The 16,254-nt window shown below is 41.9% G+C and overlaps 1 protein-coding gene across 4 annotated transcripts in view; it reads left to right on the forward strand.

The window, feature by feature from the left end:
- Positions 1-3,206: 3,206 nt before the first annotated feature.
- dscaml1 (Down syndrome cell adhesion molecule like 1) overlaps positions 3,207-16,254 on the forward strand; it is a 112,977-nt gene continuing 99,929 nt past the window's right edge. For all 4 annotated transcript variants that reach the window (XM_076976950.1, XM_076976951.1, XM_076976952.1 and 1 more), the window contains exons 1-3: positions 3,207-3,339; positions 4,036-4,342; positions 15,131-15,451. In XM_076976950.1, the coding sequence (XP_076833065.1) occupies positions 3,298-3,339; positions 4,036-4,342; positions 15,131-15,451 (670 nt within the window). In that variant the 5' untranslated portion in view covers positions 3,207-3,297. The remainder of the gene's footprint in view (positions 3,340-4,035; positions 4,343-15,130; positions 15,452-16,254) is intronic.

Raw genomic sequence — 16,254 nt, forward strand, 5'->3', positions numbered from 1 at the left:
GCCACACCGCACCGCCCGCCCGCCTGCTGCAGCAGCCCACGGTCTGGGCGTGCCTCGCTCGCCGCCATTTTGGATCTGCTCGGCTGCAGTTTCCATAGGGCGCTGGGAAACGCAGGCGTGCTGCAGGGGGAGCCGGTAGGCAGAATGCCAGTCAGCCACCATTACACGCCACTGACGTGGGCTGGGGCTTCATGCCACCCCGTTTCCCCCCTTTTCACCTGTGGGTTCCTGGGAGAGCATGTGCACAAATCACCCCCCCCCTTTACCCTTGGTGACTCTGCAGGGGGGGGGAGGTGGTGCAGGAGAACGGGCCCCTCTGCATTAATACCAGATACATTAGCGTTAATATGATCCTACCATGTACTCATGGCCTAAGGGGGGGTCTGTGATTGTCTGAGTATTAACATTACCATTCTCATTAGCCCAAACCATTTCATACCCCCCATTCCTCTTCTCTTACTCAATTGTGTGTTTCTCCAGGCCAAAACTGAAAGAAAAGAGATGCAGCTTTTTTTATGGCTGTACCCCTGTTACTGCTGCTGGGATGTTGTGTACTTAAATACACTCGTCTGTTAAGAAGGACTGACAAATGTACTATACTTCGGAATTGATTACAAATAGATAGAAATAACTGGTAACGTGCTGAAGTCAAATGTGTTACTGGCAACATGAATGAACAGCTGCATTACATTAGCAATTAAAATTGAATTTATTATAATAAATAGACTATATACACCAAACTATATAAGTTACAATAAAAATATATATCACACAATATTAATTCAACAATCATTTCTACTTAATCAAGTCTTTAAATCACTTCTTTTAGCAGAATTTCTAGGTTCCAGGTAATTTCTTGGGAAAATGTGCAATTAATTCATTTCTGGTAAAAACTGTGATGTAAATATGTCATAAAAGTATGACATAATTGTGTGTACACTACACATCTGTATAATTTAAGCATCTATACTATGATCTATTAATTGCATTTCTAACTTAATTAGATATTAGATATTTCAGGTTTCGTGTATTTGATAAATTATTGTACATTTAGTACCAATGTGCACACATAGTTAGACATAGACACAAAATAGATGATATCATTGTTTTCAGTTTAAGCTGTTGATTCCAAAAGTTTCAGAATTCCAATGGCATCATGGGAAGTTTGGATGCATTCCACCTTTACATTTACATTTATTTACATTTATGGCATTTAGCAGATGCTCTTATCCAGAGCGACTTACAAAAGTGCTACTTAGTTGCTTGGAATCTCCAAGGTAGTATAGATAGTCCTGAACACAAGGTACTCTAAGCTGGAAAAACCACTAGACGAAAGTCATATGATACCTAACAATTATGCCAAGCCATTATTATACTTGAATATACACATCACCTGAGGAAAAAGACAGTAAGCACCTTTATGTCGCATGTCTGTTAAATGTGTCAGGGTACTCTCTAATTCATACCATATTCATATGGAATCTGTTGTTTTCCTTTTGATAGGATTCAGTATAATAAATCGGAACCTTAAAACACAAATTTTGTTAATTTATTAAGACATTGCAACTACATGTTATGGCATTTGCATGTATGCTGAAAACAGTTAAAACATTAGCTATGATGTATCATTGAACTTATATTCACAATGCTAGTGTAAAATGTATTATGAAATGTACTTTATCCAGTATTGTTACGTGGTGAATGTACTGCAGAGAGTTTCAAATAAGATACAAATATATATTAAAGAAACAAATGTTATCTTGTTGTCCAACAGCACGTCTGTCTGTTGAAAAACTGATGTAAAAGCACTTTTAAACATAGTGGACTTTTAAATAAAGAGGTTTTTTGGGGCAGGCCAGCCTAGTGTATCACTAAAAAAATCATGAGATCAACCAAACCTATCTCTCCTTAAATGTACACACGTCTTATCCAAAGAAGATTGGCAGATCTAAGCTTTTGCCGTGACTGACAGAGGCACAAGTGTTGTCAATAAAGACTTGATTTATTTGAGTGCAGAACTTCCCTGTTTCTGTATGGTGACCTCATATTTGACCTTTTAAACACCAGCTTCAGTTACTAAACTGAAACCAATGTGAAGGTCTATTATAATAGTGAAAATGTGTTTCTAGACCCATTAGTAGAAAAACGTGTAAAAAAGTTTATTCAATTATGTTTTTTTTTTTTGCAAATTAACCAAAGAAGAGCTGAAAAGGTTACTAAAATAGCACTTCACTTTTCAGTCAGTTTGATTGGCTTTTTAATTCAGATAACAAACATGTTTGTGTCCATCTATCATGCTAAAAGAATACCTTTGATATATATATATATATATATATATATATATATATATATATATATATATATATATATATATATATATATATATATATATATGTAGTCTGTGTTGGTGGTAAAGACTGTAAAACCATAACCACATAAATACAGCACAGAAGACATTTCTTATTAAATTGGGCTTTTCTCATTCTTGTAGCCCAACTTTGTGTATGCTGGCAAGAAGTGGGGTGTTTTTGCTAAATTTGTGTGAGTGCGTGTGCCTGTGTGGGAGGGGAAGGCTTGTGTTTCTTCTCCAGTCCCTCCACTTGTTACATAACTGCAGAAGCAGGCAGTGCCTGAAGGATCTGATGCTGTTTCTGTGCCCCAAGTGTTCTCTTGAGGAAGCTTTCACTGCCAATGGGTCTTCTTACATGACTCATCCATCCAGATTACAATTGCTCAGAGTTACCAAGTCCATTAGCATGCTCCTTTAATGAAATGAGCATAGTTTAAGGCAAACCTTGTTCTGTCCGAGTTCTCATTTACTCTCTAGCTCACTAATGTGACGTTGGTAGTAAAAGTTATGATTTATGAGATTTGGCTCAACAGTGTATGCAGTCAGATTCTAAACCTTATTTCACTCAGACTGCAGATTCTTCAAATTTCCTCCATCACCTCAACAGTTATTTTAGTTGATGTAGATTCGTGTCCAGCCACACTGCAGTAACGCCTGTTTTACGCCGCATGTCAAATCTGACCAATGTTTGGAAAGCGCGAAACAAGGACTGATCGTCGTGTAGATACTGCCGCACACTGCAAGGTTGAAGGGCGCGAGGAGGCGCGCGAGGAGGAAGCAAACGTAACCAAGGCGACTGGGGATTCCGTTTTTTCCTTCGTTCGTTCGTTCTTTTTTGGTTCATAGCGCACGGGGACATGTCGTCATGTCAGACACTCTCCTCTGATGTAGTCTGCTTTCTCTTTTTGGTAGTTTAGAGTTTGCTTGATGAATATGATAGGTATGCAATGATGAACAACTTAAAATTGTTTTCACAAGATTCCAGTGAGGTAAGACACTTTATTATTGTTTACTGCATGCAGTTTATAAAGTAACTTATGAGTCAGTTACATGTTAGTATTAGTGTTCGCATATTTTCTACATTTTCGAACTACCCAATCTCACTAATTGTCTGATGTATCGTCGGTTTAGTGCTGCCATATGTTGAAAAAAAAACAACTCTGGATGCATTCACATAAACACAGGTAAGGTAGTGACTTTAAAATAATTGACCGTGCAACTTCAGCACGCGCCTGTCGCGTGCGTGCGCGTGCGTGCGAGCGCAGCGGAGAGAGACTGGCACGCAGATTTGGGTTTTGAACTTGGTTAGGAGCAGGCGTGGTCTGTTACCAGGGGATGGCGACGAATTAACACGCATGCAAAGTGCTTCAAATGTTCTAAACATAAAAATAATTCCCAAGAAAACGTTCTTAAAATTGTTCTCACGAGAAGAGACTCAAAATGAGGTTCAAATACATTACTCGTGCACATGTAGCGTGAAGAGGTTGTAGTTCACAGGTGTTAAGTTGTTTCCGCTGCGACTCACTCTCATCCAGTGCAATGCAAAATACACCTGTCCGCGAGCACGTGCGTCTTTACTCACACCAAACACTTTAATTCGGTCGCCGTTCAAAGTCCCCACCCCCAACAACAAAACTGAGTTGTCCTCAGCGCGCGCTCTCTCTCTCTCGCCCCGTGCCGCGCAGTGCCGAACCTCTCCGTCCAGTCTCACCATTAGCCTACCGAAGGGAGGGGCTGCTCGGATGACGGTCCCGCGGAGGGGAGGGTACCGGAGGAGGGACCAAAGCCTTCCCCGCGTCTCGGCGCTTGCGAGTCTGGGACTAGGGCTGAAGAGATCGCCGGGGAGCATCGTCACCACTCCTGCACGGAGCCTCGCCTGGCCGTATACTGCGCCGTGCACACGTCGGGATTGCAAAAAATTCCTGAGAAATATACCCGCTATTTATGGCATGTGGCTGGTAACATTATTCCTGCTGTATTCTTTTAAAGAAGGTATGTAATCAGTTTTAACATTCCCCCCAAACACATGCACTAATCAGACGTGGTAGAATTGCTAAGTTTATACTTCTCCAAAACTGTTCCTTTGTGCATTGCTGGCTATAGAATTACAAGTTTAATGCACTAATAAGTGTTACCCTAAGATTGGTTATTATATTAAGCTTTATTGTTTTCGAATGTATGTTCTGAAGTTTCCATTCATAGATTACCGATAAAACTTTGTTCAAATTGGCTGTTTGAAATCTTCTTTCCTTTTTCACTGATAAACAATAAATGTGGTCTTCTGTGGTGGAGACTGGTTTGCATGTTCCAACATGCTCGCTCGTGACGCTGTAGATGAGAGAGATGAGCGTGATTTGTATGCACGATATGAATATGCAGCCGAGTTATGAATATGTAAGATAAGGCGCAGGAAATCATATTTTATATATAGTTTATTGACATTTCCAGCTTTCTGATGAATTTCAGGAATGCAAAAGTGGAGTTGGTCAGTAAAGTGAGAATCTGATTGCCCCGAGACCACTTTATCAGTGAAGAGATCTGGTGTGCTTGTGCAGGAGATGTTATTTCCCCCTGTTTGTCGCATTCGATTTGTAAAGCTTATTCTGTTCTATGCAAATATCAGTCTAAAGCAGTTTCGTGTTTGAGAATGGCGCAAAACAAGCGCTCTGCTTTTTGAGACTATATCATTGCGCGAGAGCATTAAGTGATATGCATATTTTTCCCCAGGAAAACAACAGCATATGTAGCCTCATTGCCAATTAGCGGTGGTGCAATTAGTAGTCCTCCATTTTCTTTGCCAGCAGATTCTTCATTTGATAGGGCTGATAATGACTTTGATATGTGAGAGAGATTCATCTAAACACCTCTAACATGAAACAAAACTAAAGTACTTTATGTTTGTTGCGGTTTTTGTTAACATTGATTGTCATTATAAGATTTCTCAACAATTTTGTCTTGGCCATCGCCCCTCCCCCTCCCTCTACTGTCCATTTAACCAAATGATATGTGCTTAATCTTTTACTAATTTTTCTATTTGCAAATATATTTTGACCTATTTACTGGGGTTGCATGGTGGTATATTATTGCTTTTATGTGTGTTGTGAAGTGATTATAATAATTTGCCTAACAACAGCTTAAATTCAAACACTATTTTTGAATCTTGGGAGGTTAAGTTTACGGTTTAAACAAGTTATGCTCACGATGGTTTGTTAAAATTGTGATTCAAATACCTTGGAACCGCTTGTACAAGTTGCAGCGCTATCGGTATTGAGATCCCTCCCTGCTCTATGAGAAGGGTGAATTTGGGCGTAAAGTGTCGTGGAGTGATACGGACGCAGAGGACGAAAAAACCTTGATTTCCTCAGTCTTTCACAGAGTATTTTTATTTTACATATTGTGTTTTTTTAGATTTTGTGGAGTCTGGAAAAGATGTTTTTATCATGATCATCAAGTTCTGTGGCGGTCTTAGGAGATTGAAAACGCACATAAATTATCATTTATGCATATGCATTAGGACTGCGTATTTTTCTAGAGGGCCGCACCTCCATTTTTATTACTTTCAAGGAATATTAAAAATCAGTTATTTAATGTTTTTCACAACACTTTAAAGATGAAACCTGTTTACCTTCAAAAGTCCTTTCTTAGTTTCTTAGTATTTACAATTTAAGAATAGCGGCTTGTGTACTTTCGACAAGGAGAAGTTGCACACCTGAACCCGGCACAGGGCGGGAGGAGAGCCGGATCCTAAATTGTCGTCTCGAGGGTAGACTTGTCGTTAAATGGAAATGAATTGGAATCAAATACAAAACCCACCTAGGGGTGCTGCAGTATTGCTTCTAGAAATTTTCATTTTTATTTTAATTTGGATGGAAATTGTGAAAATCGTATTTATAAAATAATAATAATAATGATGATAAATCATAATAATAATTCCACTAATAATAATAATAATAATAACAATGACAATAATAATAATAATCTGTATCCTAAATACTTACATTTTAGCATCTGTGTAGGACAGCCTATCCCATGATGTGGATAATTTTAGCACGAGCTTTCTTGTTGCCAAGCTGTGGTGTGTTCAGGCCTCAAATATGTCAACACTCCCATAGAGATTGGAGATCGTATTTTTATTATTATTTTTTTTACATTTGAACGCTTTGTTTTTTATTTTTTAATAAAACAGATTAACATAATTTGATGTATCCAAAAACCTACAAATATGTAATGTTTTGTCTTTTATGAATAATTATCTACATTGTTTAGTTTTCGTCGTTTCATCAAAAAACCGCCGTAATTTGAATTCAATACCAATTTATTTCATAAACAGCAGGGAGAGACAGAGAGGGGGAGGGAGAGAGAGATAGATAGAGAGAGAGAGAGAGGGAGGGAGAGAGAGAGAGAGAGAGAGAGAGAGAGTGTGTGTGTGTGTGTGTGTGTGAGAGAGAGAGAGAGAGAGAGAGAGAGAGAGAGAGAGAGAGAGAGAGAGAGAGAGAGAGAGAGAGAGTTTAATATTTATTTTAAGGATCAGCAGTCGGAAGGTCGTCAAATTTGCGTGGTGGCTGCGATATTATCCAGTCTGATCCGATTTTCTGAACATTTGCCTGAATTAAAATGTGATTGAAAAGAGATTCGTACCCCTAACACGTCGGTCTTTTAAAAATAAAACAAATAGGCTAGTACAAATCATAATAATAAAAACATATTATTAATAAGTATAAAAATATCTTCATAATTAACATAAAAAGGCGTGAAGTCAGTTCACTCCTGTAGGACCAAAGCTCATGTTACCGTTCACCAGGTGGAAGGTGGCACGTGTCCTCCAGTCGCCGCCCCCCCCCCCCCCCCTCCCCCCCACCACCCCCCCATCCAAACTTGCGACATTTTCTTCCTTTCTCTCTTTTTTGTCCTTTCCAAATCCCCCTGCTCTTCACAGCTGCGCAATTAGTACCGAGCTCTACTGCACCCCCCACTCCAAAAGTAAATCAGGTCATTGGCCATAAGGACTCCATTTATTTCTCTCAAAACGACCCCCCCCCCCCCCCCCCCCCCCCCACAACACGCTCGTCAGCGCGTGGTCCGCGCACCTCTGGATGTCGGACACGCGCTGTGTGACGCGTCAGATGAAGGTTGTTTTTGAAACCCTGAACGAGCGAAACATGATTCATTATCACGACTGCTTGGCTGATTCCCATACCTCTTTATAATTCCTGATTATTTAGTGCTCCTAATTGGTAGTTCCTTGTATGCGTTTCTTAATATCACTTGTTCTATAGTACAATTCTAATTAGCTTTGTTTTTTTCTTGTTTATTTATTTATTGTCGTAAAGTTAATAAGTTAACATTTGCCAGTTGTGGCAACATAGAATTATTATGAAGTGCCATTTATAACCCGCCATCAACGTTTTAAAGAGTGTGTGGGTTAACATGTGGATCCGATATACAGATTATTTGCCCTAATTATGGAAGACCTGGTGTTAAAACCTGCGGAATACTTCCTCTGTTTGGGTTGCGTGTTCTTCACACACTCACACTCCATTGTCCCAACAGCCATCGTTGTTTAAGTGTGGTCAAAACTAACATCCATATGTCACTCCCGAGCTGCAAAAAAAAGCGACTCGCTTCAACGGCAACCGGTGTTTAGCGGGACGCGCGCCGGTAAGTGACGAGCAGCTGAACAAACATTCGCCCTGTATGCACGAGCGGTGCACGTGCACGCCACGCCTCGCTGGCGCGTGTCCGTCCGACTGGGTGTCGCGCGCAAAACACCTCACTTCGCCACTAGCAACAGCGACTGTGCCGTGAGACAGAACAGCCTACTACAAGTTTGCTGACATAATCAAGGTCTGTTTTTGATTTTGGTGTAATAATTGATTTTTTTTTTTTTAAACAGAAGGGTACGAGTTAAATGGGAAGTTACATCTCATGTTTTATTTTATTTTTATTTACTTATTTTACAAAAATCTCTCGAATCAGAAGTAGCAGGTAATGATGGGTGTGGTGGCGATAATTGTAGCCACAACGTTTCAGAGTGTTGACTGATTTGTTATTCTCATGCAAAATGTGTTTTCTAATGCTATGTTGAATGAGATCAACACTGGAAGCAAACATGTGAACATTTGGGAATGAATGCTTAAGCAGTTAGACCAAGTACCAGTAAACATTCAGTGTATCCCCCCCTCCCCCTTCTCTCTCTCTCTCTCTCTCTCTCTCTCTCTCTCTCTCTCTCTCTCCCCTCACTCTTTCCCTCTCTCCCTCCCTTTCTCTCCCCCCTCTCCCCCTTTCTCCCTCCCTCTTTCTCTCCCCTCTCCCTCCCTCCCTCTCTCTCCCTCTCTCTGCCTCCCTTTCTCCCTCCCTCTCTCTCCCTCTCTCTTATTCTCTATCATTCTCTCATTCTTTCTGTCTCATTCTCACTCTGACTCTCATTCTTTTTTTCTCTTTTCACACATACTCTCTCTCTCTCTCTCTCTCTCTCTCTCTCACACACACACACACACACACACACACACACACTTGAACTGTTTACTATATGTAAACATACAGTAGGCCTATATATACCTACAGTCCTACCTACCTAATATACTGTAGACAAATTACCTGAGCATTCTAAAGAAAGTACGTTTAAGCTGTCCAAATCCCCTCGTTACGGTCAGCTTTGTCACCTTGTAGATGCTGGAAGCTAGATATGGCTGTTTTTAGACATTGCAATACTGCAGTACTAGTGCTGGAAGTCATTCTTGAAAATCTAGATAAAGGTTAAACAAGTTATTCATCTCATTCTTCCAAGTTGTGTGTGTGTATAGAGAAGAGAAGACTTGCTAATCAGTTTGTTGAGCACTTATGGACCACCAGGATTAAGGATATGTCATTTCCAATGTTAAGACATTTTAATACTAATGGACATTGTATTAACAACATATCTGTTTGCATGGCCAGTAGTTGCTATGGTGTGATGACTTACATGTCTACATTTTTATATGTAAACTGGTTCCTTGTCCTATTAAAACAGAAGCAGAAGCTGATTAGATAGATAGATAGATAGATAGATAGATAGATAGATAGATAGATAGATAGATAGATAGATAGATAGATAGATAGATAGATAGATAGACGTAGTCATACGTTATAAATTTAGGAATTTATGAAAATGATTATAAAATTGGTCATGTCATGTCTTTCTGAATTAGTTGAAATGTCTGAATGCATGCGCGTGTTTACATGAGTGTGTATACATGAGTGTGTATCTGGTTTTTTTTCTGTGGGAGAGGTGTAAGAAAGAGAGAAATTCTTTGCTAGCATGTGGAAGTCTTTGGGGGCAGGGTGCGAATGTGTGTGTGTGTGTGTGTGTGTGTGTGTGTGTGTGTGTGTGTGTGTGTGTGTGTGTGTGTGTGTGTGTGTGTGTGTGTGTGTGTGTGTGTAAGTGAGAGAGTGTGTAAGCAAATGTAGATGAGAGACCAAGAGCTGAATTATGCATAGCGGTTCACCATAGGCAATATCCTTGCCTCTTTACCATACATATTCATACACCATTTTCATACTGACTGCAAAATATATATATAAAATGTGCAAATGTGTCTGCATACATACAAACCAGAAGGACTAGAATAAAGGGGACGCCAAGAACAGGAGGTTTTAGAAAGAAAACGCCAAGAAACAATAGCAAGTAAGTGCAATAGCTTTTCTTAGAGGTCTGTTCTTAGAGGGGAGAGGGAGAGTGGGACAGCGGGGCTGGGATTGGCACTGCCCTTGGTGCGGGCGCTCGTGGGGGCTCGTGGGGGGGGCAGGTTGGTATCCGGTGCCTCTCTCTTCGTTCGCTGTATGTGCATATGGCAGGCAAAATGGCGGGCAGCGATGAAGCTTCTGACAGGAGAGGGTTAAAAAGCATGGCACTGCAGTCTGGGTTCTCCTCCTCACCTCCTCCTTCCCTCCTCCTCACCTCCTCCTTCTCTTCTACTCACCTCCTCCTTCCCTCCTCCTCACCTCTTCCTTCCCTCCTTTTTACATCGTCCCTCCTCCCTGTGTTGTGCGCATGCGGCCGTCTCACAGGAAGAGAGCGTCGTTAGAAACACTGTGGAGTCTAAAGGCTTCTCACACATTCTGATGTTCAGCTTAAGAGAACCTCAAATGTAGAAGTTTTCAATAAAGAGGTCTACAAACGTTTCTGTAGATGGTGGGATTGTACACATCACCCAAAGGATTCCCTGACTGCAGAGTGGGAGAGTGTTTAGCCCCAGCCGTGGGACATCACTCACAGAACATCAGATGGAGGTCTTGCAGTATTATCTTCTGGTACCCTACACCAGTAATTTAAAAATGCAACTGTGAGTTTTAGCAACCTAAGGCTGTTAACCATTGACTGCTGTCATAGTCATGAATTATGAACATAAATCAGCTATGCAGTACTAGTTGTGATGTTACTAGCAAAAAGCATCGTGAATAGACATGTTATACTTTGAATTCCCTAATGTCCTAGTAAACAAAAAAACAAAACTTGTCTGCCAGCACTAATGAAACATGGTACTTCATAAAGCACTTATACCCTGTCCTACAAACTATAGGGCCATGACACAAAACATGTTGTATTTCTGTTCTGTGTGTGTGTGTGTGTGTGTGTGTGTGTGTGTGTGTGTGTGTGTGTGTGTGTGTGTGTAAAATACTAAGGTCCCTGAACACTTACTGGTGCTTTGGTTTTGTCTATGTTCTTGTCCATATTGTCCACGTTCGTGTCATGTCACATGCGACCCCAGAGGTGCGCTGTAAACGACCACCTAACAGTTACACTGTTCTTTTAACCTTTTGGTAAAACCTAAAAAAAAAAAACAAAGGCAAGTCTTCCAAGAACACATGGAACTTTTAACTTTTTACTAAAAATCTTGTTTAACCAAGTTAACTACAATTTTATCTTCATTCTTGTTTTTGCTCAGTATGTTTTTTAAGCATGAGGATATGCCAAAGTCTCAAAAGCTCATGCACAAAGAACACATCAGTTAGATGTCACACTGGACTTTGTGTTGCTGAACTGGTTTGGGTCTCTCACTGTTACAAAACGGAGTTCGCCAGCACTTACACACCTGAGGCTCTACCAGCAGTGACATCAGTAGGTGGGAAGAGATGAGATGTGTCCCCATCTCATCAAACCTCTTTCGCTCAGAGCATATGGGATAACTCTGTTCCCGGTCCGCATGAGCAGAACCTTACCCAGACTCCCACTCTGAGATTACAGATAGTGCAATCTTTATTATGGGGGTTAATGCTGTAGGCTATAATCTGTGAAGGCAAGGGGGGGGGGGGGGGGGGGGGGATTGAACGGGTGGGTTAGTGAACCAACTGACCTGATTTCTCCAATAGGACTGTTGTGATATACATATGTCCTCGCATCGCTTTTTTAACGTTTTTCATGCAGGAATATTCCCCAACGAGATGTATTGATGTCATAGTATGGAATATTATATATTTAACCACCAGCTACAGGGAAACATTTCGGGGTAAAAGAGCTGTTGTCACAGATTGTGTGTGCATTTGTTATCCATGTGTTTGTGCCTCAGGACTGGAGCTGTTCTGGTCCTGAAACACACAGGGGGTGGGGTCTCTGTTTAGTTACTGTCCATGGTACTGAAAGGCTTCTCTCAAACCTGTGGACTAAATTACATTTCATGCAGTCCAGAAACAATGCCAGACTACAATTAATAATACCCCATCTCCCCTATACCCCATGTCCCCTACACCCTACCTCTCCTATACACCATCTCCCCTACACCCTACCTCTCCTATACCCCATGTCCCCTATACCCTACCTCTCCTATACCCCATCTCCCCTACACCCTACCTCTCCTATACACCATCTCCCCTACACCCTACCTCTCCTATACCCCATCTCCCCTACACCCTACCTCTCCTATACCCCATCTCCCCTACACCCTACCTCTCCTATACCCCATGTTCCCTACACCCTACGTCTCCTATACCCCATCTCCCCTACACCCTACCTCTCCTATACCCCATCTCCCCTACACCCAACCTCTCCTACACCCTACCTCTCCTATACCCCATGTTCCCTACACCCTACCTCTCCTATACCCCATCTCCCCTACACCCTACCTCTCCTATACCCCATGTTCCCTACACCCTACGTCTCCTATACCCCATCTTCCCTACACCCTACCTCTCCTATACCCCATCTCCCCTACACCCTACCTCTCCTATACCCTATGTTCCCTACACCCTACCTCTCCTATACCCCATCTCCCCTACACCCTACCTCTCCTATACCCCATCTCCCCTACAACCTACCTCTCCTATACACCATCTCCCCTACACCCAACCTCTCCTATACCCCATCTCCACTACACCCTACCTCCCCTACACCCTACCTCTCTTATACCCCATGTCCCCTACACACTACGTCTCCTATACCCCATCTCCCCTACACCCTACCTCTCCTATACCCCATGTTCCCTACACCCTACCTCTCCTATACCCCATCTCCACTACACCCTACCTCTCCTATACCCCATCTCTCCTACACCCTACGTCTCCTATACCCCATCTTCTCTACCCTTCACATGCCCCATGTTCCCCAGAGCCCATCTCTGGACCCTCTGGCCCTCCCTCTGAGGTGAGAGTGGGACAGATTCTCTCCACTGCACTCCAGGGGGGAGAATCTCTCTGTGTGTTAAACGTGAAAGGAGATTATATGGATTTAACTCTCTGCATCTGGAATACACATTCCAATCATATAACACATAACCTTTAGTGTTCCATGGGAACCTTAAAAATGTGTGTGTGTGTGTGTGTGTGTGTGTGTGAGAGAGAGAGAGACAGAGAGAGAGAGACAGAGAGAGAGAAAGTCAAATCTCACCCTGTAGCAGTTTAATTTAAATCTCACTATCTCAAATCTTTTGTCATTTTATAGAAGTATTTTTCCCAAAAATTTGTTTGTTGTGCAATATTACATCTTTAGATTCTCTTTTGGGGTTTTAATTGAAAGTATATAATAAATTAGCAACAGTATAACATATGCATGTGTGTTGGGGGGGGGGGGGGGTGCTGATGTCTGTATTTTTTTTTTTTTCTTTTTTTTATGCCTCTATAAAGATGTTTGGTAGCCACTGACAGCTATCTGAGGGGTTGACTATCTGTGGAATCCTGTTGTCTTCTATGCCATGGCAACATGTCACCACCAATCTATTGAACACTATGATAATCACAAAAATGGGTATAATGTGGGCATTGTTGGACAATCCTGATGGGGGGCATTAATGAAGTATAATTGCCTTAGAAGAAAATTCAGTTCCGTTGGACTTGGATCATCCTTGGCCCACAGCCAGAGCTGAGCTAAGCAGTTCTCTGAATACAAAAAGACACGGAACGATCCCATTAGAGACTATAGCACATGAAAGCACAAAACACTAGCAGTACTGAGATAGTGTTGGGAATACACATTGTTGTGTGTTGTGTGTTGTGTGTTAAAGGGTTAAACATCAGTTCTTGTTGCTGCTAAACTATTTTGTCAGATGCTTGTTTAGTGCATCTCTAATAGATTTGGTTAAAAAATGTATTGCCACATTAGCTGTCAGGTTGGTCAGTTCACCACCACCGTAGGGGTACCAAAGCATATTTATTGCTACATGAGATGGTAGCATTCAAGCAGTCTTCACTACATATATTAGATGTATTAGTTTTCCTAATGCTGGCACTGCCTTCAGGATATTCGCACTATGGCCTGGGTGAAGTCAGCTGGTATGCAAGGTTTTAAGGGTTTTTCTTAATTATCTCCTGTATTTAAGTATGTGTCTTGTCCTGGCATTTTGCAACTCAGTAGTAGTTGTTAGTAGGAACCCAGAGATCTGGGAAATTCTGCTTTGACAGAGGCAATATGACATCACAACAGGCCATAGCTGATCTTCAAATGCTGTGACCTCACTAACACACTAACTAGTCTCCAGAGGAGTGTTCTTAGAGTTCTTATACACCCCTGTCCCAAAGTGGCACACCACAACGTCCCAGGTGTACCAAGCATTGTCTGTGATTGAGAGCAACTGGGTGTATTTTAGAGTATATAGAGTATATGAGTATTCCTGTAGGAGTGTAGATTAGCCCCACTAGTTCAGCAGGATCTCTTCAATCTTTTGAATCACTAGAGTTGTGTTTCCTTAAGGTATATGAACCATTCCTGTACAGTATTGTGATGTGATCTGAAATGAGTTACCTGAGGAACCGGACAATCTTCTGAAGAACAGATATCAGACATTCACCTCGTGTTTGACATCTATCCTTCACTCACCATACTTTCTATACTAGTGTACATCAGTGCACATTTGTGATATGTTTTACTAATCTAAATGATTCCTCTAGAGGATGAAAAGGCATGACAGAGCATGTTTGATAGCTACATGTGCTCTCTGCAGAGTAAAGCAGACATTGTCCAGCCAGAGGGGTCCGGTGTAATGTATATAGTTCTCAAATCTCAGGAGCTTGGATTACTTATTTTAATGGACACAGAGTCTCCAAAGGAATTTGCAGTTTTAATATACCAACTTAAAGGTGCATTAAGCCCGATATTTTTAAACTTTTGACATTTTGCAAGCAATAATTTCTTTGTGGTATTGTAACAAATGTCATGGGATGCACTTGCATAGCGATTAATATTAAGAGAGTCAAACTTTAAAACAAATTTAAATATAAACTTTACAGGCTCAAAATCAACCAAATTAAACAATTAAAAACATTTTATTGAAAGGTTTTAGTGACTGGTTTTCTCATCTTCCCATATCTCCACAGTGAACAGCGAGGATGTGGTCTCGACGCGGCTGTACTTTGTGAACGCTTCCCTGCAGAGAGTGACCTTCTCCAGCTCGGTGGGGGTGTCCCTGCCCTGCCCTGCGGGAGGCGCCCCCCACGCGCTCCTCCGCTGGTATCTGGCTACCGGCGACGACATCTACGACGTGCCCCACATTCGCCATGTGCACGCCAACGGCACGCTGCAGCTCTACCCCTTCTCCCCCTCCGCCTTCAACAGCTTCATCCATGACAACGACTACTTCTGCACCGCAGAGAACCAGGCTGGCAAGATACGCAGCCCCAACATCCGTGTCAAAGCAGGTGATGAACCAGCCCGATCGTCCACGTCTCCACACCTCCACCCATCCTGTCTCCACACCTCCAGCTGCCCCTCAGTAAAGCTGTCCATCCATCCATCCAATGATAAAGCTGTCCATCCATCTATCCATCCATTCATCCATCCATCCATCCATCCATCCATCCAATGATAAAGCTGTCCATCCATCCATCCATCCATCCATCCATCCATCCATCCATCCAATGATAAAGCTGTCCATCCATCCATCCATCCATCCATCCATCCATTCATCCATCCAATGATAAACCTGTCCATCCATCCATCCATCCATCCATCCATCCATCCAATGATAAAGCTGTCCATCCATCCATCCATCCATTCATCCATCCAATGATAAACCTGTCCATCCATCCATCCATCCAATGATAAAGCTGTCCATCCATCCATCATCCATCCATCCATCCATCTAATGATAAAGCTGTCCATCCATCCATCCATCCATCCATCCATCCATTCATCCATCCAATGATAAACCTGTCCATCCATCCATCCATCCATCCATCCATCCATCCATCCATCCAATGATAAACCTGTCCATCCATCCATCCATCTAATGATAAAGCTGTCCATCCATCCATCCATCCATCCATCCATCCATTCAATGATAAACCTGTCCATCCATCCATCCATCCATCCATCCAATGATAAACCTGTCCATCCATCCATCCATCCATCCATCCATCCAATGATAAAGCTGTCCATCCATCCATCCATCCATCCATCTAATGATAAAGCTGTCCATCCATCCATCCATCCATCCATCCAT

This window comes from Brachyhypopomus gauderio, chromosome 16 (genome assembly GCF_052324685.1).
Source record: "Brachyhypopomus gauderio isolate BG-103 chromosome 16, BGAUD_0.2, whole genome shotgun sequence".
NCBI classification, from domain to species: Eukaryota; Metazoa; Chordata; class Actinopteri; order Gymnotiformes; family Hypopomidae; genus Brachyhypopomus; species Brachyhypopomus gauderio.